Here is a 24,680-nt window from a genome sequence, read left to right on the forward strand (position 1 = left end):
AGAGAGAGAGAGAGAGATGAATATTGAACGGGGAGGGTTATTTTCAGGGGGATCTATCTGTCAAAAATCGTGTAACCAACATATTCGGTTTATTCGCGTTGAAAGAGATTTCGAAGGCTGTTCGCACCTACGTGAACTCTCGTATGTAATTGTCAAAATGTGCGTGAAGACAAAAGCAAAAATATTTCCTTCTTTCTTTTTCGCACGCAGAAACCAAACAAATATCAGCAACACCGTCAACGCGAATTCGGCAACATGGTGTTTGTTTTGGTTTTTGTTCCTTTTGGTCATGAAATTGATCGATGTGAAATATTATAGAATTGGAATGTTTTTCATCGAAACTCGAGAAACCGCGGAAAACTTTCATGAATGTTGTTTAGCTATTCACATTTTTCCCCCATTATTGTTCATAGTTACAAACATCATGGACCAACAAACGTCATGGACCAGAGTTGATCTGCGATAACACACACATATATGAAATTTGACAGCAGTGAATCCCCTCTGGTTATTTTTTATACTTTCCGTGGGAATACAGTCCATTTGAATATTTTTGGTCAGAAACAACATCAAAGTGAGGCCAGTGACATAATGGCGCGTTCTGCGTTGCGGAGACGGTTCGCCTTGCCGTGGGTTAATGTATAGCTCTGCTTAGTGCTGTATATTAACTCACAGCAAGGCGAATCGTCTCCGCAACGCAGAACGCGCCAGTATGTAAACGGCCTAAGGCGTGGAACAAAAATAAAATTCGAAACGGCCTAAATGAATTATAGAAGCATGAATGAAATGAACGGTATTCAAAAAGCTTTGTAAGTGTTAAAAAAAAACAAAATTTGCACATAATATTCATTATTTCCGATTAAAAGAGTTTTCTTTTTGATGAAACCTTTTTAAATTTGACATCTCTTTGATTAATTTTGCCTCTTGCTCTCAAAACCTAGCCTCTGTATATACATCGGCATCCTGTTGAGGGTTAAGCACAAGCGAAATAGATGAACAGCTAGGTGAACACCGGTAGGCGAAAAGTGCTCATTTCGCTACTTCAGGCCGCGCTGCGTGCGGCAATGCGTGGTGTGGTTCGACTGTTTACAAAGTTTTTCGTAGACTGCAGAGGTCAAACTTGAAGTCAAATTTCACAATAGCATCCCATTTAGGTTTAAATATTAATTAATTCTGTGTCCCGGAAGAAAATGAGTGCAATACCATCAAACGTGTTCGAAGAAAACTACCAGGCTGCTTTCGATGGTTTGGAAAAACTTGATATTAGGTAGGGCTTAAAACTTGCATCACCACCCCCAAACTGTATTACATTTATTCCAGCACGTCTAATGGCAATTTTCCTTCCCAATCGGAATACATTATTCAAGTTTTCCTGGACTGCCATAAATCAGAAAAGGATGCACAAGTTGAGATAGCCCTCAAATGTCTCAAGCTACTAAAACAGTCCTGTGCATTGGGTCAAACCTTTCAAGATGAGATTATTGGAAAAGAAAACCTACTAGAGACTTTCAAACGTATACTTAAGGACGAATCAGTACGGGAAGATGTACGAGTTAGTTGTCTTCAGCTGATAGCAAACCTGTGTGTTCAAAATCCGCCAAATCAAGAAATAATTCTAAGGGAATTGCGAGGAGTTCTGCTCGAGTGTATTGAGTCTAATTCCCGTTTTGCAAACGCATCCACAATGATAGTTTACAACGCCTTTCTGTCGAAAGTCAGTGCCAGTTTGGACGCCCAGCAGTTACTGGAAGTACTACTGGTTAACATCGAAACTGCCCGGTTGGCTCAGCAAGACCCACCGGAATTCGTGTCCATTTTTCTTGAGTATCTAATGTGTAAAACCGCTGAAATACTGGATGGCTACGAGCGGATTAGTTTCGAGAAACGCATTCAATTTTTGCGCTATTTGATGGAATATATTCGTACAGAAGACAGACGCAGTACTCCGGTGAACCGCGAGCTTTTTCACCACTTAATGCTTGACTTCAACCAAAAATGCGACTCGGTGCTGAAAACTAACGATAGCTTCCTGGATCAGGACCAGTCGGAGGAACTGTTTACACTACTGATGCTGCTTTCGGATGCAACCTGCGTTCACCCATATGGGCAGTTTTTGCGATTGTACAAAACGTTGTTTTTGAATATGGGTTGTAAGTGAAATTTGGCTGAATGTGATTTTATTTCCTTGGTTTTAAAATACAATTTATAGATCTACTGCGACAATTGCATGAAATTGGTAAAAATGAGAACGATAACATGTTTACGCCAGTTAATAAGATCGAGGAGATGCTTAAGGTCAAGCAGGGAACCAGCGAAATCAAAGTAGAGGGAGATATTTCGTTCACGCTGAAGTCATCGTTGGTGAAAGCGTTGGCTAATCTTCTTTATCAAAATAAAGTTAATCAGAACTTGGCGCGAGAGACGGGTTTTATACCGGTGCTACTAGAATGTACCAATTTGGATGCAAGAAATCCGCGTGAGTGAAAAGAAAACCATTATTGGAAGATGATTTAAAACATAGTTTTATTTTGCAGTTATGAAGGAATGGACTATTCTGGCTATTCGGAACCTCTGCGAAGAGAATATAGAGAATCAAAAATTAATAGCATCTCTGTCGAAGGTGGGTGATGCGGAGAATTCACTACTTTCCGAATACAATGCGGAGGGAGGTACTATCCGAATATCATCGTCGTCAGAGAAAAAATAGTTTGTGTTTAGTTGACTAGAACGGAATCACAAAAACAGTTTACTCGGAAACTGTTCGTAGAACAACGCTGGGTTTGGTTTGCTTATTGGCCTGTGTTCGAAGCTAGAATAAACGATAAATCATTAAATAAGCAAATTAAACAGCAAAACATCTACTCACTGGTCCAGTGGAATGGTTGAAAGCGTTACATTTACAACGCCGGAGGAAATTTCAGTTGGTCTGATTGAGCCGAAAAAGTCCGTTATCGGTACTTTATAGGGATCCTTCGGATACAGATCTTTCCTTACCCCAACCGTGGAGATACACACTCGCTTTGGGCAAACGGAAAGCTAAATGACAATCGTGAGAACATTTTTCCAAGACTAAAAGCAAAGCATACTTACAAATTCTCCCATTGTCTTTTTGCTGTTGACCTGCACACCTTCCAAGAACTCTAGCGCGTAGTAGGTGTATCGATCGATTATGTATACACCGATCGCCGGATCTACGTGATGGGACAAAGAGTCTTCACCCACCAGACTGCTCGCCACGGCTAGAATATTAGGCGAGTAGAACTTCTCATACATCGAAGCCGCTTGGCAAGTGTCAATCATGAAAAACAGCTCATTATATCGCTGTTTCTGCCACATTTGCTCGATAGCATCGGCCAGCTCTTGGTTGGTAATTTCCTCTGAGTCTTGGAATTTCAAAAAACCATCACCACCGTGTCCGGTTAAATAAATAAGTACATTGCTTCCGGCGTCCGAAAGCAACCGCTTGGATCTAGCGGTACCATTTTCGTTTCTTCCCGTTAACAATCGAACAAAGTTTTCTACCGTGACTTCGTATCCACGATAATCAACCTCAACATCTGCCCCGTACACGTTGATGTGCTGATTTGCATTGTTGAACACCGTCGCCGGCCGAGGATTACGCGGATTGCAGGCCATATCGTCGGCAATCATCAGCAATATTTGACTGTCCGGAATACCTAAACGTTTCACGGACCGATAAACGGACAGCACGTTCGCTATATGCCGATAGTTGAACCAAAATCGGGAAGTATCCACCAGCACCGCCCAGTTGTTGGTGTGTGAGCTGCTGGTGACGAATTCTTTCGGCAGCTGAAAGATGAAGTTTGTTATTACAAGATATACTGACAGGGTGTAGTATATTACCTCAATTTCATTGGCGGTGCTTCTTTGGAATACTGTTAATAGAGAGATCACCACTATCGATGTCCAAGTTATCATTTTGAATGTTTTTTTTTGTATGTAAAATTTTTGATCTAGTGTTATAAATAGGGCAAAGGTGGTAAAGGATGAATGATTAGTGATTACCGAGAGTGAATTTTGTTTATTACACCCGGTCATCGAATTTCGCCCGAGTACTGTCAAATAGCAGCGCAATGAACTCCCAAATGAACCTATTTTTTAATTCTTTTTGGAGATCATTTAGATGTTACGTAACGCGCTCTTGACAGCGGTATTCGCGACTACAAAGCTTATAGCACAGACTAACAGACGTAACACTGGAACCTAGCTCCATCGCCACAAAAAACGTTCATTTCTAGTTTTCAATCGAATAACAGTCATCGCGCGAAAACGTCGTCTGGGGCGCTGTCATGCAATCTCATACATATTTTGTAGTTCCCCATTTGACACATGCAGTAACGCTGGCGCTGATGTCCAAATACATGACGCAGCGCGAACATGACAGTAGATGGTGCTAGTGTTACTAACGTAAAGTACTGGAATCATCCAAACGATGATTTTATTGAAAATTTGTTCGACGTGTTATGTCTGTTAGTCTGTGCTTATAGTGAATTTCTTTATTCCACCAGCTCACCTAGCTTTGAGAAATGAATGACCGTTTGGGGTTAAGGTCCCTTAAAAAAATCAATTAATCAATTAGTCAACTAGTTTTGATCTGATGCCAACCTTACTGCTGTTAAAACTATACTTTATTCACTTGGTTTCGACCCAGTAATGACCTGGTAACCCTGGTAACTCCTTGGCACATCGCATCGTAAATCGTAATGTCGTTTCTTTATCCCTTTGTAGATTTGTATTGATTGAACCTGAAACAATATTTCTCTCCTGGACCCGATGGTATTCCTGCCGTCATTCTGAAGAAATGCGCTGCAGTTTTAAATTCACCGTTAGCCGTTTTCAACCTCCAATGTTATCAATTTTTTCGCCGCTGGAAAAAATCTTTAATCTTCCCGGTTTTTTTTTTTGAAGATAAAAGAAATGTGGAACATTATCGTGGAATCTCATGTTTGTGGGCTTGTTCAAAATTTTTTAAAACGATTGTCCATAATCATCTCATGTTCAGCCCAAAATGCTATATTTCTACTGCTCAGCAAAGGATTTACTTTGGTCGATCCGTTTCCACTAACTTGTTCACTTCACTCTGCTTTCGCGGTATGAATCGTGGTCTTCAGATTGATACTGTCTACACGGACCTAAAAGCTGCTTTCGATCGTGTGCCGAATGCGACAGGCTCGGAACTTCAACTGCATTGGTGAAATGGCTCAGTTCTAATCTACGCAACTGGCAGATCGCTGTTAAGTTGGGGGAAGCTCGTAATCCGCCTGGTTCAGCAACAATTCTGATGTTTCTCAAGGCAGTATTCTTGGGCCGTTGTTTTTCTCTTTGTACATTAATGATGTTACTAAAAGTATACTACCTGGCACACGATTATTGTACGATGATGATACTAAAATATTTTACTGAGAACCATGATGATTGTTGTAGACTTCGATTCTTTCAAGTTTCTACACAACTATATGATGTTGAGCATTCCCAAATGTACCGTGATACTATCATATTGCTGGCACTCCTTTTCATAGTAGCGACATTGTCACTGATTTGAGTGTTCTGTAGGACACTAGAATGTCATTTAGGTAGCATTATTCTGCGATTATCAACAAAGCCAATCGTTAACTTGATTTTATATTAAGGATTGGAAAGGAGTTTCATGATCCTGGCGCTTTGCGCACACTCTATTGCTCTCTGATACGCTCAATTTTAGAAACTACCTGCGTTGTTTGGAATCCGTACTACGATTTTTGGATACAGCGAATCGAGCGCAATCAAAACCTCTTTATCCGATTTGTCGCAGATTACCATGGAGGAACGCTGATCATTTGCTGTCTTACGAAAGCCGTTGCCTGCTGGTTGGGTATAACCCCTTGTCGTAAGGCCAGGACAGTTCACAATATCCTCACTGATTGCTATGGCTGCCCTGCTATTTTATCAATGCTTCAGTTGCAACGCCCTCTTCGTCTACAACGGCATCAGCGATTACTGCAGACAAACGCACACCGCACAAACTATGGCCAGCATGAACCTATTCGTCGGGTGGCCCTGGTTTATAGTCGACCCAACGATAATTTTAATTTCTAGTACATGTGTTTGGTTAGTTTTGACACTAATTTATGTTATCTGTATCGAACTTTTGTAAAATCTCTGTATATGTTTTTTGACGTGGGTTTTCTATACTGGAAAGCATGTTAGTATAATTATTCATTAAACAATTGTGACCGGCATAAAATTGAAAGAGTAAATTGGAATTGTTTAGCTATTCACGGATTTCCGATTTTTATATATCATCTGAAAGAGTGTAATTTTCTAAGCAAAACGTGATTTTTTAAAACTTTATATGATTATCCCTCGATTTTTAAATGAAGAATAAAAATTCGCTCTAAATCGCTACAATATGGGCGAACTGTCATTGTAGCGATTTCGAGCAGTTTTTAATCGTGATTTAAAAAGCGAGAGACAACGATAGAACATTTTTTAAATCACGTGTTACTTAGAGAATGCAGATCTTTCAGATGATATAAAAAACTAATATAGCTAAACAACCCAATTCCTAAACATATAAACCTTTAGAAGAGTAAGAACCAGCAAATGCTTGTGAATTTCTGGTTCATTTACTAAGATAAAATTTTTGTAACTCTTAACTTAGCAAATAATAAAGTTTATGAGCTGTCTACTGTAGTAAGATTCATATAATAAATTTGATTAAATTAGAATTATGATTTAGACGCCTTACGATAAATTCTTGGTGCTTCTTCAACAACAACGATACGCTTGAGCCTTGTCAAATAAATTTTGTTTGCACAAAAAAAAAACACTGCGATATCGCCAAGTGTAAACTCTATTCTTTCGAGTGTTGATCTAAATATTACTGAAAAAATTAGAGAGCGGCTGAGAAAAAATACGTAAATCACCGAACAAACGAATTGATTCTGTCTGCGGATTCTGCAACCTTAGTAACAAATAATCCCTTAATTACAGTGTTTATTCCCACATCACTAATGCATACGACCCTAGGGCTGTATAACTTGTAATATTTCCTTTTAGAAGATGCTGGGTTTTTATGCCGCCTTGATAGTCGCCTGGATTCAATACGATGAATAATAAAAAGTAGGAGGGTGGTATTCAAGACACGACCGCATGACGTTGGACTACGGTATTCTTATATTCCATTAAAACAAATAATAGAGAGAATTGCAACTCTAGTATTTGCTGCAATTTTATCTAACAGTGCATTTCTGGATGCGGGACGTTAAAACGTTATAAATAATAATATATACCAAAAGAATGGATATCTTTTATTTAATCGCTGTCATTTCATACATATTCGAATCAACCCTTTGTTTGCTGCACTACCAAGACAATCATTTAATTGAGCGAATTGGTAAAATTTTCCTATCCAAGCAAAAAGCAAACTTTACGAAACTATCTGAAATTGGAGCCCAGAACGATTCAACCGAAAATTTTAAATTTGAAAATTGTTTGACATTTAATCGATTAAACTCATGCTAGGTTAGTTCCAGCCCAGCATATAACTTCATGTATTTGGAAAAAAACGTTTGGTTCAATAACTCAATATAGCAAGAGCTCAATCACACGTTTTTCGGTAGTTGTTATCAAGGTTTGGGCGAGTGACAGGAAAATATCTTAACTTCTCAGTTGTGATTTAGAGCATTTCTAATTGTTTTGTTATTTTTCACGATAGCGACAAGTTTGTTTCTTTCTCTGTGTGCGAGAAACAAAATCAAAACCGCGCACCGAGAAACAAAAACGAAAATTTAATGAATGCTCATTGAGAAAACTTGCAACTCTTTTTACCAATAACTTATGATACTCAAAAGAACCCGTTTTGATCTAAATCAAATTTCTAGTAAATAAGTGTTGATCATTCATAGGTAGTAATTTTTCCTCGATGAATAAAGACTGGCTGAAGAAGTTAAAATCGCTGCTGTAAAATCAAATTCACAACTGTGTTCGTTAAGACGTTTTAATATTTTCAATGACAATAATAATCTTCGATAAACACCCGCTATAGTTATTCACACACATGCTATAATTATCTAAACACGCGTTAAAACTATTCATACACACGCTGTAGCTATAGCTATCCATACACACGCTATTCCTTTCCATACATGCGATACAACTATCTATACATACGCATAAGCTATCCAACCATGTGCTATTACTATCCATACATACGCTATAACTAATCATTACACACGCAGCAGCTGTCCACACACACGCAATAGCCATAATATGCTACACATGCTAGTGTCTTACACACGCAATAGCTAGCCATACACACGCAACAGCGCCATCCCTATCATCGCAAATGTCATAGCAATACAGATGCACATACGCTATATGTGCACACTGCACACACACCCAACGTTTTCACCCAACGATATCTGAATTGGATTACCGCTGGTGGGGTCCAACTCAGATCGAAAGAGCACCGAACTGAATGAAGAAATGCAGCTTCCCACTACCTCCGCCGCTGCTGCCTGATACCACCGCTCTGGTTCTGCTGCAGCTCAGTTTGGCCGCTGGAATCAGCCACCGCTGCTGATTATACAAGACCGGCCTGGTGGCCTTTCACTTGTTAACTGATGTCTGCTATGAGACGACACAGGCTATTATATAGCCCAAAGCAAAATCCATCCGCGAGCAAACAAGAAGCGAGCTTGTGATTGGTTGAATGTGCACGACTTTTAACACAACTTTTAACTAGTTTAGTATCGAAAACATATTTAAATTATTATATGACAATCTTGCGCAATATTTCCCCTATCAATCGAGCCATTGGTGTTTAGAATCTGTTCAGTGGTAATGATAAAAGAAGCATTTTAAAACGGTGTTGAAACACCTGTTGCAGCTACCGAAAGCGAGCTCGTTATTGGTTGAAAGCTGTGAGACTGTTTACAAAGTCAGATCGGTTGTATCCGTTAGTGTCGACTGTGCTTGTGAAGAGAGGTGGTGATTGGTTGCTCGGTATGATTTAGACAATCGATGTGATTTATCAATTTTTCAATAGTGTATCTCGAACAATAGGTTATTTTTGTTACATAAATTCAACCGTAAAAGAATTTCTGATCGGTTGATGCCAAAACCTCGAAATTCTGAAAAGAAATGACTGATATATAAGCGCTCAAAACCTGACCACTTTTCCCTGGTTTTCCCCGGTTGAATTACTAGATTTTCAAATTCAGGTGCCTAACTTCGATATAGACGTTAGTCCAACGTCAATAATAATGATAAATAATAAGACATACGTAGGGGATGTAAAGATGATGTTATATTGGAAGCGAATGGAGCGGATGCGACGAGTTCGGAATGTACGCGTCTTTTTTTTCATTATGCCTCACGTGAGAAAAGACACTCTTCGCGCCTGACGAAATTTGCATGTATTTTCAATATTGCAACCACCCTAAAAACTTTGAATGAACGCATATGCCGCACCTTTTTTTTACTTATCCGGTGAATGAACGTTGTAATGACAACTAGTTATATTGTCCTCTCTGTCATGCTTACACACCAGCAGAAGCCAAACACATCACACGAAACGACCGAAAACGGACGGGAAACAGCCGCCATCTTGGCTTTTGGTAAAAAGTGCGAAGGTAAAGAAAAAAGTTGAGCGTTTTCGCTGAGGCCGCATATATTTTTCAAAAAAATAGTGGTAATTTGCCTGAAATTTGTCTTCAAAGTGTTGAAAAAACCCAGTTTAGTGCATGCTTCGTTCGTAAATATAAAATGTAGCCGGAAAACAGTGCTCGAGATGACGAAAATATGGTTTATTGGCAAGCGGGCGCGAAGCGTCGCATTCGGTATAAAATAGTGACGAATAGTGAAGATTACTGTGTATAACTATTCTATCGAAAACAAAAGAAGGTGTTTCAGTCGAATAAAAGAGGGTTGATCTAAAAAGAGTGTAAAAACCAAGGTAAATTTTACAAAATCAAATTTGTCTTTCGGCGTCATAGTAAGGTTTCTCCCAATGTGTCACTCCCTTTTGGTGAACGATTTTCCTTTTGCGGGTGGGTGGTTGGGTTGATAGAAGCAGGCTGCTTGCCCAACGAATAGAAGAAGAAGGACAGCGTAAAATAACGGCTTTTAAAGTAGATGAATCAAAACAATGCATTCTGCAAATAGGGAGAAGATCGCTGGGACATTGTTAAATATTGCACGAGTTTATGTGCCGACCCTTTGGATTAATTAACCGAAACAAAATAAAAAGTTCATTGAAAAATTCACTTAACCTAGTATTGTTCGGGGGGTTCTGACTTGTTTTAGCAAAGTTCTAGCAAGTAGATGGAAATTTGAGCTAATTAATAGATAAATGCTACATCTCAAACTGCAAAAGATTGAAATTGAGAGCTCTTGTGTCTATGTATTGTTGTAATTAGCGCCCGTTTACGAAATTAGGATGTCACAAGGGAATGATGCGCAATCTGATTAGGCTTGTAACTAACACAACATCCTTTCTTCGAACAGAAAACCCCGGTTTAATTGAGGTTGTACCTTTTGTAAAACATAAAAAACTTAACGCGTAGAAAGGCATCGTCATGTTTTACGCACACATTGTGCTGGCCAAGAAGGGCCCGCTGGCCCGAATTTGGCTGGCCGCTCACTGGGACAAGAAGATAACAAAAGCGCATGTTTTCGAGACCAACATCGAGCAGTCCGTGGATGGTATAATGCAGCCGAAGGTTAAACTGGCCCTCCGGACATCCGGCCATCTATTGCTGGGTGTTGTCCGGATATATGCCAGAAAGGCGAAATACCTGCTGGCCGATTGTAACGAAGCCTTCGTCAAAATCAAGGTAGGTTGCAAAACCAGCAAGAAAACGGATCGAACCAGCTGATCCGCTGCTCCCTGTATTTTTAGATGGCATTCCGACCAGGAATGGTTGACCTGCCGGAGGAACATCGAGAAGCAGCGGTGAATGCTATCACGTTGCCAGAGGTTTTTCACGATTTTGACACGCCGCTGCCGGAACTGAATGACGTTGACATCGAAGCTCATTTTTCAATCAACCAATCGCGTGCCGATGAAATCACAATGCGCGAAGATTACGGTACATTGCCGATGAACATCCACGATGATGGTTTCGGTGACATGGGATTCGACGACACGCCCGACATTGTTCGCGAACGGATCGAAGAACCGATGGAGGTAAGTTGGCTTGAAACCATTTTTATGTGTCTGTCCGTCTTTCTGTGTTATGCCAACTCTAGCTGTAAGATGTTCGTTTAAGTTTATTTTCCGTTTAGTTTGAAGAAAAACCATTTGGAAAATAAATTCGGAAAAGCGCACAAACTTTGCACACACTCGAACCAAAATCTTCCTGCCGTCCCAATGTACTTTCCTTTCTATCTATCTCAGAAACTATCGGATGAAGAAAACCAACAAGACATATATGTACATACCGTTGTAAGATTGCCCCATTTGGGCGAACTCGAATAGAAAACTTTTTAAAAAAATACCGCGAATCAAAATCAGGCAGCCAAAAAGTAGATTATTCGTTGAAGGTGTTCCTAATTTATTTTCCCTCTGTAGCGTATATTTTTTTGGAATTTATGCAACTAAGTTTTGCTTGAACAATCGACTTTGATTTCGATTTTCATGGAAGAGCTCTCTCATAATTGATTCCCCCTGTTTCTCTCTCTCTCTCTCTGTTGTTTATATAACTCTTCTTTTCACTCGCGCCAATCACCACCAATCAATCATCATCACCCACCACTACCAACCAATCAACCAACCAACACACCAAACAAATCTCCAAAAAACCCACACAAAATCATTCATCTGTTCGTGCGGGTTTCCCCGGCTGGTTGGCGGGCGATCCACCAGGGATTGAGCAATGCGCCTCCAGTGGCGTCCCCGTTGGAAGCGACGGCACAGAGTAAAGACAGTACGGAAGTGGGTGGTATTTCAGCGGAAGCGACGGACGATTGCGGTAAGGAGAAACCGGACAAGAAGGGACTTCGAGCCCGCGCCAAAAGTCTGTACGAAGAGCTCAGCGAACAGCCGGCGCAGGATACCCGATGGAACGAGTATCTTGTAAGTAGACTTCCCGAGAGAGATATCCCATGATCGAGAATCACCGAAAACATGATAAATGAAAGAGCTTTGTCCTGCTTACTTTTTTTCCTTCCTTTTTAGTAACATTAACACACCCCCTCTTTTGGTAGTAGTGTTGATATAACGACCCGGGAATGGAAGCGAACTCTTCTGTCTCGGCGTTCTGCTAATGTTACCGTTTTCTATCACTTTTACTCTCGCTTATCATCAATCTGTTTCTCTATCTGGCATTGCGTGCTTTTCCTGAATTGTTTTTCTGAATGGTTTGCGAATGATGTTCATTTATTTTTTGTCGGGTTTTAGAAACTAGCGTTAAGTTTGTGCGTTGAACGAAGTTTAGCTTGAACGACCTCGGCGTTGAGCGGCTATCGAGGGGGAGGGTTTTACTTGGCATAATCAGCTTTTCCTCCGTAGCTGCGCCATGTCTTTTGGACGTTGTGGTGATTACTGTCCAATTTAAAGAATTTCTAAAGCGTTATTGTTGATTGCTGTAACTTTAAACAGTAAATTTTACGTTCACTTATTTTCACGCTGACATCGCTTATAGTAGCAATGCCTAGATAACTAATAACATTCCAGATACTGTTTTTAAAACCGCACGTTAGTAGTTCTAACAGTAGAAAATAACCTCTCTCGAAGACGGTAGTTTTAACTTTGTTTAACAACTTAATGTCAGTTCTAACATAACTATGGGTAATATGCTGCTCATGAAAAATTAACAAATGTTTCGGAACCAAGACGATTTCTGTATTGTGTAATTCTGAATACATTCTCTTGCTGCAACAACAATCGGACGGAGGAATACTGATTGTTGTTGTGCTGCGAGAACGAAGAATTTTTTGTCATTAAAACGGTGAACAACTTAGAAGACCGCCGGTGCGATGTGGAATGCTAACGGGATCCTAAAGCAATTCCAGTTTTTATATATTATTCGAAAAAGATGCATTTAATCGTTGTCCTTCGTTTTTTGAATGAAGAATAAAAAAACGCGCAAAATGTGTTTTTGAAAAAATGTCATTCAGTAGAGCAGAAAATTGTGAATCGCACTGGGGTCGCTTTGTACGCGAGTTGTTTTTATGCGTTTTTTTTAAACGGGCTATTTGTACAATTACGCGGATTATTTTTACCCGATTCGGAAGATTATTTGTACGCGGTATCAAATAAGTTTAGTATAAATATACCTAGTCTAATCTTTTAAATGCGGTACAACCAACCGCGTAAAAAGCGACCCCAGTGTACACTAAATGAAGGCGCAGCTTATTGCTTTCAAAGTGAAATAGCAGCTAAACTAAAAGAGTTAGAGGCTTGTTGTCAAAGAACAACTTTTAGAGGAGACTTCAATGTTTAATTTAATTTAAAAAAAACCTATGTTTATCACACATTTCAGACAGAAAATTGCAGTTTACTTCTCAAAAACTTTTGATTTAACATTTGTTCTTTTCTGAGTGAATACTCTCTAATTCGACGGTTTGAAGACACTATCGATTACGAAATCAGCTTTCCAACGAAACCTACATTCTGTTGTAGCTAGCTATCACACTGCGTGTGCTGGACCTTGATAAAAGCAAAAATAACCGGAAACTGCAATAGTTAAATTTTGGTCATATGCGTAGAAATTATTTCATTTTTGATTTGCTGAAAGCTGCCACTAAAAAGTCAAAAGATTCGTACTTTGCAGGGCTGGATGGACTCCCAGTAAAATAATTAGGCGAAGTGTACACTGAAATAAAATTTATAATATTTGTAATAGTGTTGATATGTCACCGTTTGTGGCAGAACACACAATATAAATTGTAAATAAATATTAGTAAATAAATAAATTAATCACAAAAAACGCCTCCCCCCCCCTTTTAAATAAGGGGGCAAAGTGCACACGGTTCAACTGAACCCATAAGGGTCATATTTTCAATAAACCTTTTGATCGAGGCAAGTTTCTCACAGTTTGGAAATAGTTCTACATGTTCCCAATATTTAAAAACTGTGACCCAACTAGTCCTTTTGCTGCATCTGTATTATTCAAAATAACATGGAACAAATAACTCAAATCGACATTATCTATACTGATTCGAAGGCAGCCTTTGATCAGTTTGACAACACTTTACTTCAAAAAATTCTACAGCTTGATGCATCCCAAAGGTTGGTTTCGCTCGTACTTATGCGATGCTCTTGCTGTTTGCCACAATTTTCGGAAATTTACGTGTTCCGCAAAGCAGCAACTTTGGTCCTATGTATTTCACATTGTTCTCCTAAGACGTTTCATTTATGATATAAAGAAATGACTGTACTAGTTTACGTAGATGGACTTATAGGTTGTATTTATATATACAGTCATCCCAGTATTATGGGCCAGCTATGCATAGAAGTAATATTAATTTAACGATAAATAGTCTGTCAAAAAAAAAAAAAAAAAATTAAGCCTTCTTATTTTTACTAATTGGTAGCAAATATATTAAAGTTTGAAGTTAAATATATATTTCCGTTCTTACACAAATAATTTAATCAAAATTCACAAAATGATATGCTCATCCAATTACCACTATTATGAGCCACTTTTTGACTCTTCCAGAATTGAGGGCCAATGTTTCCAGTATTAACAGCCAGACGTAATTTTTGGTTTGTTTCAAAGGCAGAGTCACTATTCTAAAGAGCGATTCCGATAGAGAGATTAACGTCGAGAGGAACACTTAAAGTTAGGCTAAGATATCATAATCTTTTGCCCAGACTTTTTTCAAAGTTTTTGTTTTTCTCGTACTTTGAATAAGGTTTGTTTCATTTAGAATTTGGCCGTATACAATTTCCGATTTCCTCATGAGGAAATAACGTACAACATTGGGCTATGTTTTTGCGGGGCTTTCATTCAATTTCAAGGAACAAATACAAGAAAAATTATTTGTCTGCTGTTCTGATGAATTCTAGAACTTTTCGTCGAATACCTCCCTCCAATTTCTGCACAGTGGCAACATAAACCGTATCGGCCTTTTTTTCACCTCTTCGCCATATCAGATGATGTTTTGATTGATTTTCCACACTTCTTCATTTTACGCTTGACTATTGCCCAATATCTTTTGATGGGACGATAACATCAATATTATTTTTCTTGTACCATTCCAATACATCCCGGGCGTAGTGGCAGCTAGCTAGATCGGGCCAGAACTTCACGGGGTCTTCGTGTGACTCGATGATCGGCAAAACTATCTCCTGAAGACACTTCACCTTGTAAACTTGTCCATTCATGTTTGCTCCAGCGATGAAAACTTTTGTCTTCTTTCCATAGCTACAGTTGGCTTGCCAAATCATATACATGCGGGCGAATTTATCCGCGAAAACAAATTTGAACCTACCTGGGGCATTCCCCTTACGGTTAGCAAGGTCAAATTTCCAACTCGGGATTTTGTCCGAAGTCCATTTTCAGCGTCCATCAAAATACAGCCGTTGTACCCTGACAGGACATGCTCGTATAGCTTTCTTTCTTGGGGTTTGACAACCAGGTTCTGTTTAGCGTCCTGTTGGATTGTTTGCTCTCATGATACGACGATTCTACGAACTGTACTATGTGCTGCATTGAACCTTTTCGCCAAACCACGGAGGGACACCCCGAGATTATTCCGGACTGCCCTGATGACCTTCGCGCGTAGTTTCCGGTCCAATGCTCCACTTCTACGCTTGGTTTGTTTAGCGCGATCCACCGTCAAAGTGTCCCGATAACGTTTGAAGTTCACCGGTAGTTTTAAAGAGCCTTGACGATCATGTCTCCTAACCATGTTGAGTTTTCAACGTAGGTGTGTACAATTTTTCTCGTCTCGCGTTCCATCTTGGATAACTTTTCAACGCGTGTACCAATCCTGACGTCATTTTCACTCCAAAAACCTTCCAGATCAAAACGCTTTTAATAGTTCCTCGGTACGACAATTAGAGGCGCTGCAGTAAATAAAAGGAAACAGCCAAACAATAAGTGGAACGAACCTTATTCATGTGTTTTGACAGTAGCGGTCTGAGGAATCACTGTTCTACAGGGTTAATATTGATCTTCAACAAAGATCATGAACTAGCCAACTTTTCGATTAGTTTACTTGTCATCTACTCTAGACCAATGAACACATCGCCGAAAGGATCATTAGATTGAATATTTGATCCTGTTTTTTCTGTGATCGTGTCATCTGTGAAAACGCTCGTTTATGTTTGCTGTAGCGAAGCAAACATAAAATAGCGTTTTCACAGAGAACACATTATTTATTTCCGAGTCTTGTGCTTCTAACAATTCGAAGTGGTCACTCGAAATCAGTCGTGTGTGGCTATACCATTTAGCCTTAACAAAGTAATTTCTAATTTCATCATTGTGGACAGATTCATCATTGTTCAATTCATCATCTGTGAGAAATATACTTAATTTATGATTCCTTACAAATTATTACTGGTAAAAAGCTGCCAATCACTGAATTCCCGTTTATTTGAACTGGAATACAAGTGCTGCCGTACTGATTCAGAGGCTCCGTAAACATAGGTCCCTCAGACTTGTCTTTGATAATTTTCCAAAAACTGAAAAGTGCTTCTAGACAGCCTTTGAGATAGTTTTCTTTGAATCTAGATAATACTTCTGCTTCTAATCCTTTTTTGACGAAATTAAGTTGCCTGCAGCTTCCCCTCGTAGCACAGCATTCAAATTTTCGTTTATATCGGTCGTATTCTCATCAGGTGTTTCAATTTTCGGCTCAGAAACATTCGATGGGAGGTTATTGAAATCGATCTCGATCGAGTTCCCTTTTTAAGGCATTCTTTTGAGTCTGAGAAACTCTCGATCGCTGTTTTCATTAGTGTGTGTGTGTGTGTAGAACCTTTCTAGATCCCACTGTCTAGTAGTGATATAGTGAAAAAAGACAGTTGCAATTATATTTCAATTCTGCAACTATCTTAGTTTCGGGTTCTAGAAGGTGTTAGCTCTACCGACCTTCCAGAGACCCTTTACAGAATGACTGAGTACTTGCAGTGCATTCCGGAGTAATTTTTCAATCAGTAAGACCCGCCTCAAAATAATATTAGAATTGATATTGATACACTCATGTTATATTTATTGACAAGAGGAGTGCCAAATAGTAAAATGAATAAATCTTACCATATATACGTACCAAAATATTACCTAAAATCTGATGACAAATTGCTAAACTTGTAATAAATAATGTGTCAATCGGTCGCCTACGCAATTGCTACAATAAGAAAATTAAACTTAAAATAATAATGATAAATTAAAAAATATAAGCAAAAAAAGACATTTATTTGCAATGCATTTGATCCATTTACGGTGGAAACAGCAGCACTGTCTGTCCACTCGGACCTGCACACAAGCTTTCATGCAAGCCTTAATGTGGAAAGCAAGCGACGCTCGTTCCAATAGTCACTTTCTATGCATGAACAATTTTGAAAGTAACAAAAATATCACTTTTAAACTACCTCCCGCATATTCACTATACTTATCTTTAGCCGCATCGTTTAAATGTTCACTTGCTCTATCACACAGGATTCGGTAGTCCCAATTGCACCACTAAAATTAGTTTTTTTACGAGCCTATACAGGATTGACTCTACACTTCTCAAAGCAGTGTTCATCAATCCTTTCATTCGTAATACCCTTTAAACACACTGGACTTTAAACGAAACATTCTCAACTATAACTACAACACTAATTACACCCTCCACATATTATAAATCACGACAATACGCGACAACTTCGGACGCAATGAATGAAGACAAAACCCCCTGCAGACGACCATGGCGCCAATTCGGCACTACGATACACATCAAGTAAAAGTTTCGCAGCACAAACAACATAACAAATATTCCTGAAAAAACTCACTTCGCGATATTAAACAATTTTTTTCCGAAAAATCGCACGAGCGAAACCCGATCGCTGTTTTCATTAGTGTCCCGAAATTGGCTTTGTTCACCCGGGCTCACTCTTATTTCCAATGAACTCTCGCAATATTTTAAACCAATTTTTTTTCAATGGTCAAAAAAAAACTATCTTTTCTTTCTGGAATCAATATCAGTATCTTTGAGGGCTCTCCCAACCTCTCCCAGCTGGTCTCGAGGTCGTCGTAGGTTCGAGTCTCGGCTCGGGAGAGACTGTTAGTGTTAGTAGGATCGTAGCGCTAGCCCCGCAATTGTCCTGTACACTTAACAGTTGGCTGCGAAGTCTGTGTATAATAAACAGAAGGTCGAGTTCCGATACGGAGTGTACTGCCGCGGGCTGGCATTTTGACGTAAGCGCCAGAAACACAAAATCGCTCCAGAAGCATCGCAGCACTCCTATCTCACCGTCATTTCTATACAAAATGGCGAAAAAAAAATTTGGCGTTTACGTCAAAATCCCAGCCCACGGCAGTGTAGTACCAACTACCAAGGCTTTGCTTTGCTTTGCTTTATCTTTGAGGGCTTTTTCGACTTCAGAAAACCATCCAATAATTTAATTGCTGGTTACTTTTGCATCTGCTCTCGGAAGTCTTGTGACGTATTTCTTCTTGATAGCTGGATGTCATTTCAAATAGCATTGAGACCAGTTTTTGCCTGGAATAGAACAATATACAAATAGTTCATTTTAGAATATTTTATTTGGAATACTAAACAACGAAAGCAAGGGGATGACATTCTTCTGTTTGCGTACGTTATATTTGAAAGGGGGCTTTCAACTTACTCGGAAATGACCCTGGCAGTTTTCACGTCTTTCGGATCTTTCTAGCATACTCAACAATCGCATGACATGTCTAGACACGTGAAGAGTTCATTCTCCAATTTTAGCTTCTTCTTCAGGAAGTAGAGTTAGGCCCTGGCTTATTTGTTTTAGGTGGTTTCTGGAGGTATTGTTGAGTGTACTGTATGGAAGATTATGGTCTTCTGCATATTCTCGAACTTTTCCTGTACCCCGTGCTTGATCAAAAGCAAGATGCAGAACCCTTGGGTCGGAGAATTTTCGCTTCGGCTTTTCGTTTTTTTATGTTTCATGGATTTGCTGGAAAAAGAATAAATTTATTGAATTAACAGCTAATAACAAAGTTGGTCCAGTATACTGGAAAAAGTGAATTTCATGGTCGGCATTATGAGCATTATGTGTCATATAGGAATGGTAAAAAAACGAAATGCAGTACGGACATTTCGCAATTCGATGAATACATACCAATTCTTTGTAGTCCCATTCATTTTGATGAATATAACGATGTTTTTTACGGATTTTAACCTAATTTTCCACGACTGACTTTTTTGTTGTTAAAAACAGCAATAAATTAACAGCTGATCGGAGTCTACCGACATCTTTCGGAAAACATAAGATTTATGCTCATGAGTGCAGGGGCTTCGCACAAAAGGCATGCAGAGAAATGTTGTTCAAGTTCACTAAACATCAATTTGACTCTTAAAAGTTATTGACATACTTTAAAACCAAATACAAAGTGTAGGGTGGCCCATAATACTGGGATGACTAAACCATGGGGTAAAAAACTTGAAAAACAACTTAAATACAGGGAATTTCATAGAATTTATTTTTTAAATCAGGGAAATATGGAAAAATAAAAAACAGCCAAGAAAAAAATTTGACCAGGAAGCTACGGTCAAGTTTCGAGATCATCAGGATTTAGTCAGTAACGAAAGGTAGCGTTATCGGTTACAATACTGTGTATGGCACGGTTAACGGAGGAAAATAAATCAAAATTTTTTTTCGAAAATTTCGAGCCTGAAATAAACGGAATCTTTTTACTCCAGCGAATGATGTTATTGTCATTTAGGAAATTTATATTTTGAGAACATTTGAATCACTCTGAATACGCTCTTTATTGATTTATGTCACAGAAACTGGATGCCGGTTAGCAATGTAAAATGTTGGCCTTTTGTCGCCGAATGAATTAAATTATATTCAACTATTAAATTGATAATTGAGTGCTGGAATGGGTTAGTCACGTTAGTGACCTTGGAATTTTGATTGATGGAGTTTGGTCGTTTTTTTTTTATACGAGTTTAGAAATTTAAGCGTATTTCGATTTAACTTGAATTTTCTTGGACACAAAAAGTCGGTTCTTAATGCTTTTTTCTTTTTAATTATTTATTCAGAGTGTTATGGAGCCATACACATTCCACGTGGATAGATTTTTGACGATTTCATCTCCTTCCTTCCTCTTCGTGGACAACCTTATATGAGCTCTAAAAATTTTGTGTGAACCGTGGGCATTTTACAACCCCACGCGGAATTTGGATGGGCTCTAGTTAAAATTTCAAACTAAATTTCTTATAAGAATTTAGTAGATTTTAAATAAAACTTTAACAAATTAAGTTCCTTGCCCGAATCTCGGGGATTACGCAGATTTAGGAATTTATTCGAAATTTTAGTAATTAGGTTTTCAGATGTTTCAAAATTTAAAAAAAAAGGAAAAATTATCATTTTCCAAATATTTAATTAAACGCCTTTGATGTCTTCGACAAAAATACAATTACTGCCGTCTTTAAACAACTTCTTTAGAGATTCTATCGAGATATGAAACTCTTTAGCGAATCAGTATTATTTGTTCGTATATTTCATTCTTATATTAAACTAACGCACAAAGAAGGAGGTAACAGTTGATGGAATTCGACTGTCACCCTCTGTGACTGTATTAGAGCATTATGTCAATCCGTTTTTGCAGTGGTGCTTCACCGGTGTAGCATTTTTGCACTAACTGGTAGCGATGACTGCGTTATTTCTAATTCATCATGCTCTTTTTATTTTTACCGGTTGAATTTTCACCTTAAAGTTATCTTCAACCGCGTATATTACTTACAATACAATACATAAGGAGGTACATTTTATTAAGTTGATCTCTTACAGGCCGGGTTTGAAACTAACACTAATCACTTCATTGAATTGACAATAAGTCTGTGCATGCTTAAATTATTAGGAAAATAACCCTCTATTCAAAGATTCGCTCCCGCAGATCATTTTTCTTCTAGACATTTTAAGTCCCATCTTTGGCAAAAACTCCAATCGCAACCTCATTCGAGGGGAACGATTGTCAGTAGAACGCCACAAAGCCAACACTATTCCCTCAGCCACAAATGCACAAAACGAAATTATCGGCAACCGTTGTACGAACGAAAAATAACCCATATCTATCAATTCACTTTCCACCCCAGGATGACCTCTTTACGGATCCAGTTGCACCACCGCCTGATCTGGAGCAAGAGAAGGAACCGCTACCCGGTACCTCACGTTCGCTGCTGGACACGTTCGATCCCCATCATCCACACACCGTGGACAATGACGGATTCGGCGATGAGGGCTTCGGTGCGGAACCGGCGGCCGGCTTGTTCGAGGGGGATATCTTTGCGGATGCTCCGTTGGTTCCAGAACCGGAACTGCCGGGAGAACCGGCGGCGCAGGCTCAGGCTGGACAGGAACGAGACAGCGAGGACGATGATGACGATCACTTTGACGTAGGAGGTGCGCCGTCACCCGCGGCCAGCTCGGATGGGTCACGACCACCGTCTCCAATCATTACGCAGCAATTATTGGACGATTTGCAGAAACCAAGCACCAGTCAATCTAGCACGACGAAGGTTCCAATCTATCATGATGGTGGCGCTGCAATGGAAGCATCAGCACTCGCAACCGATGAACCTCACCCCGAAGGAGCAGACCGAAGATTGGACCCCGAGGATGAACGAATTGCCGGCGATGGAACCGCGGAGGAGGAAGCTGAACATGCGGAACAAACGACGTTGTTACACAACGAAGAGGAGAGTTTTGCGCTGGCGCCTGTTGATGCCTCCGCTTTGAAAGGTGTAACCAAAAGCAAGCGAAAGCGAAAGCTGATCGTCGATGAAGTAAAGAACATTAGCGGTGAAGAGATGAAAAGCCAACTGGCGAATACTTCGGATATTGTAACCACACTGGATCTGGCTCCTCCGACCAAGCGCTTGATGTACTGGAAGGAAACCGGTGGCGTAGAGAAACTATTTGCGCTGCCATCGCGAGACATACCGGCGAGATGTTTGTTCAAAAACTATCAACGTCATTTAACCTCGAGATCAATTGGAGTCGAGGACTTTTCGGTTCTTGGTCCGTTGGATGTGTTGGGCGTTGAACAGCAACAGCCAGAACGACCAGAATCTCCAGTTGCTCAGCGACGAGGTAGAAAGCGAAAGATTATCGATCTGCCGCCCCCGGAGACGCCCGCTACACCTTTGATGCCAATGACACCCGCAACACCACAGCACCTTGATCAAACATCGGTCGATCAGATGCGAGAGGCAATTGACATGCCACCACCAACGCCGGTGTCAATGGAACTTCGCGATCAGGAGCTTTGTCCTGATGTCAGTCAAAATTTCCCCCACGATGGAAGCATGATGCCGCCTCCTGCAACGCCGGGTCTCAGCCAGTTGGGAAGTCCGAATCTGGGAATGCACACGCCACAAATGATGCCACCAACCCCGGGAATGCCAAGCATACCAATGACCCCGGGTAGCCTTGATCACGGTGGTTTATCATTGACGGGTTTACCTCACGGGGGTCTAACTCCGGGCGATCTACATCACGGTGGTATGACTCCAGTTGGACTGCATCACGGTGGCATGACTCCGGCCGGATTGCAGCACGGCGACTCTGGCCATCTCATGCCAGATCTACCTGGAGCAATGACACCGCATGGATTGGACCACGGTGGAATGACACCACATCATGCCAGTCTGGAAAGTATCGATCAAATTCCGAATCTGCCAGCGGATCAGGTTTCGTCAATTCTGAATGAGCCTGGAATGGAAAATTTCTCCAACATGGGCTACGACGGGCAATCACATTCGCCAGCACGGGGCGTTTTGGCTGATGATGTGCACAATGAATGGAACCAGGACTACGAACTCTCACCGTCCGTTGGAGGGGTAGGTTTTCAGCTACTGTTTATATTGCTGTTGTGTCAAAATTAACGTCGCTTTTAAAATTTGCAGCAACAGGCTAGCGAAGAGCAGCAAGTGGATGAAACGATCGAACAGTTCGAGGAACGCGTACTAAACAAACGTGCGGCCCAGCTGTTCATTTCGGTGCGGTCACGTTTGCTGAAAACAGACAACATGGTACTGTCAGACATGACCCACCGGAACAACAAAAAACAGGTAACTAGAGTGGCTCTCGTAGTTATGCTTCTTGTAATTTTTTTGAATATTTCTTCTAGGCCGCCCAAAAATTCTACTCACTATTGGTGCTGAAAAAGTTCAAAGCTCTCGAGATCTCACAGCAGCGCCCGTACGACGACATTTTAATCACCCGAGGACCACTGTTCGATAATCCCAAGCTTTAAGCTGCAGTCACGGTGACCTTCGCATCCACAGAGTGCACCTTTTCTTTTTATTTGTTTATTACGATTTAAGCTCAAAGTGGTCACCCGAACCAACATCCCACAAGTGTATTTTTGCACCGTTAGCAAGTTATTTGAATGAAATGCATGTGCATTTTTGGTTTAAGCAGAAAGTAACAACAAGATTATCTAATGTAAATATCTAAGTATTCATTTCAGTAATTGCTAGGAAGCAGATCTGCCAAAACAACAGACTGGATTATTTCCGGTGTCGAAATCTTCCATTCTGCTGTGATGCTGACAAAAATGGTACAAAGTGATTTTGTCTATGCGAATCATCATGACAAATCAGATTTGTTTCGGGTCGATCTTTGTCCTAGCGCGGTTCGCTGATAGACAGTAGTTAGAAACGATCTGCACAGCGATGAGGAGCTTCTTCTTGTTTCCCTTGTAAATATGCATATTTGTTCAATGATTAAGGCGCAAATTTAAACCACACAAATGCTGGTAGCAAAAGTACTAACGCAAAACTATAATTAACCGATAAGATAACTCGTCGTCGCATATTGAAAACCTTATTTGCCGGTTCGCGCTTTCATCATTTTTGTTGGAGGTGACAACTGCGCAGATAGTTCTTCTTTGGCGCACTTTGCTCTTGGTGTAAGCGAGAAATTAAGTTATATAGATTTTAGTTCATTTGTCCTAGGATGCACTGGACGTTTTTGGAGAATTCTGATGATGTTCACAAAGCTGTACAGAATTTTTGTCAACATGATTGGGAACATCAGTGCATTGGCGGTGGATTTTCATTATTTTCTTCGATTTGGATTCGTTCAATCGTCGTAAGCAGGTTTATTTTTATTAGATTCCTAATGCTGCTGCAGAAACAAGCTTCAGTGAAAAAACTATTGTACACAAACAAATATAAACGCAGTTGAAATAAAGTAAATCTTACATATTTAGTGAATGCTTGTCAAGTATTGAAGAACTTCCGGAATTGGTAATTTTATGTAATCTAATTGACGGTTTGTGAGGAAAGCAATTTTCAGGTTTTCAGTTATCCCTTTCGAATTTCGTTCTAGTCAAGATTCGATCATACACTTGATGGACCAGTTTTGTACTTCTAGACCGACTGGAAGGACATGAAATATGCTAGGGGTTAAAAAATAAAAAACATTTGAGGTTATTAGATAAATTTTTTTCGGAATTTGATTTCCAATGCTTTGATCTTCGATGAGGTATCAAAAAGTAGGAACGATTCGCGCTCGGCTGGCC

General features: G+C 39.9%; 3 protein-coding genes across 4 annotated transcripts; 2 read left to right on the forward strand and 1 right to left on the reverse strand.

Annotated features, from left to right (window-relative positions):
• Window positions 1-1,050: 1,050 nt before the first annotated feature.
• On the forward strand, window positions 1,051-2,847 carry LOC129722607 (ataxin-10). Its single transcript, XM_055676204.1, has 4 exons — window positions 1,051-1,267; window positions 1,321-2,150; window positions 2,210-2,476; window positions 2,535-2,847. The coding sequence occupies exons 1-4, from the start codon at window positions 1,191-1,193 to the stop codon at window positions 2,705-2,707; spliced, it is 1,347 nt and encodes a 448-aa protein (XP_055532179.1). The 5' UTR covers window positions 1,051-1,190; the 3' UTR covers window positions 2,708-2,847.
• On the reverse strand, window positions 2,496-4,026 carry LOC129722617 (putative GPI-anchor transamidase). Its single transcript, XM_055676217.1, has 4 exons — window positions 3,865-4,026; window positions 3,091-3,810; window positions 2,867-3,036; window positions 2,496-2,809 (listed from the first exon to the last, which is right to left on the reverse strand). Exons 1-4 carry the CDS (start codon window positions 3,937-3,939, stop codon window positions 2,734-2,736), a joined length of 1,041 nt encoding a protein of 346 aa, XP_055532192.1. The 5' UTR covers window positions 3,940-4,026; the 3' UTR covers window positions 2,496-2,733.
• A 5,584-nt stretch (window positions 4,027-9,610) lies between these two features.
• Window positions 9,611-24,367, forward strand: LOC129719279 (double-strand-break repair protein rad21 homolog). Of its 2 annotated transcripts, XM_055670742.1 has the most exons (7): window positions 9,611-9,958; window positions 10,510-10,838; window positions 10,904-11,191; window positions 11,870-12,079; window positions 21,247-22,992; window positions 23,059-23,223; window positions 23,283-24,367. In XM_055670742.1, the coding sequence occupies exons 2-7, from the start codon at window positions 10,581-10,583 to the stop codon at window positions 23,406-23,408; spliced, it is 2,793 nt and encodes a 930-aa protein (XP_055526717.1). In that variant the 5' UTR covers window positions 9,611-9,958; window positions 10,510-10,580; the 3' UTR covers window positions 23,409-24,367. The 2 variants fall into 2 exon arrangements, with proteins under 2 accessions (XP_055526717.1, XP_055526718.1); XM_055670743.1 differs by lacking the exon at window positions 11,870-12,079 and having other exon boundaries at window positions 9,612-9,958.
• The last annotated feature ends 313 nt before the right edge of the window (window positions 24,368-24,680 follow it).

The sequence above is a fragment of the Wyeomyia smithii genome, chromosome 1 (genome assembly GCF_029784165.1).
Source record: "Wyeomyia smithii strain HCP4-BCI-WySm-NY-G18 chromosome 1, ASM2978416v1, whole genome shotgun sequence".
NCBI lineage: Eukaryota > Metazoa > Arthropoda > Insecta > Diptera > Culicidae > Wyeomyia > Wyeomyia smithii.

Excerpts from the sequence above, each read along its gene's own strand:
- LOC129719279 (XM_055670742.1), top strand. The coding sequence starts at position 10,581 with ATGTTTTACGCACACATTGTGCTGGCCAAGAAGGGCCCGCTGGCCCGA. Across the intron at positions 22,993-23,058 it reads TCTCACCGTCCGTTGGAGGG|CAACAGGCTAGCGAAGAGCA; the intron begins GTAGGTTTTCAG and ends TAAAATTTGCAG. Across the intron at positions 23,224-23,282 it reads ACCGGAACAACAAAAAACAG|GCCGCCCAAAAATTCTACTC; the intron begins GTAACTAGAGTG and ends TATTTCTTCTAG.
- LOC129722617 (XM_055676217.1), bottom strand. The coding sequence starts at position 3,939 with ATGATAACTTGGACATCGATAGTGGTGATCTCTCTATTAACAGTATTC. Across the intron at positions 3,811-3,864 it reads GCACCGCCAATGAAATTGAG|CTGCCGAAAGAATTCGTCAC; the intron begins GTAATATACTAC and ends TTCATCTTTCAG. Across the intron at positions 2,810-2,866 it reads TCAACCATTCCACTGGACCA|CTTCGAACACAGGCCAATAA; the intron begins GTGAGTAGATGT and ends CGTTTATTCTAG.
- LOC129722607 (XM_055676204.1), top strand. The coding sequence starts at position 1,191 with ATGAGTGCAATACCATCAAACGTGTTCGAAGAAAACTACCAGGCTGCT. Across the intron at positions 1,268-1,320 it reads TTGGAAAAACTTGATATTAG|CACGTCTAATGGCAATTTTC; the intron begins GTAGGGCTTAAA and ends CATTTATTCCAG. Across the intron at positions 2,477-2,534 it reads TTTGGATGCAAGAAATCCGC|TTATGAAGGAATGGACTATT; the intron begins GTGAGTGAAAAG and ends TTTATTTTGCAG.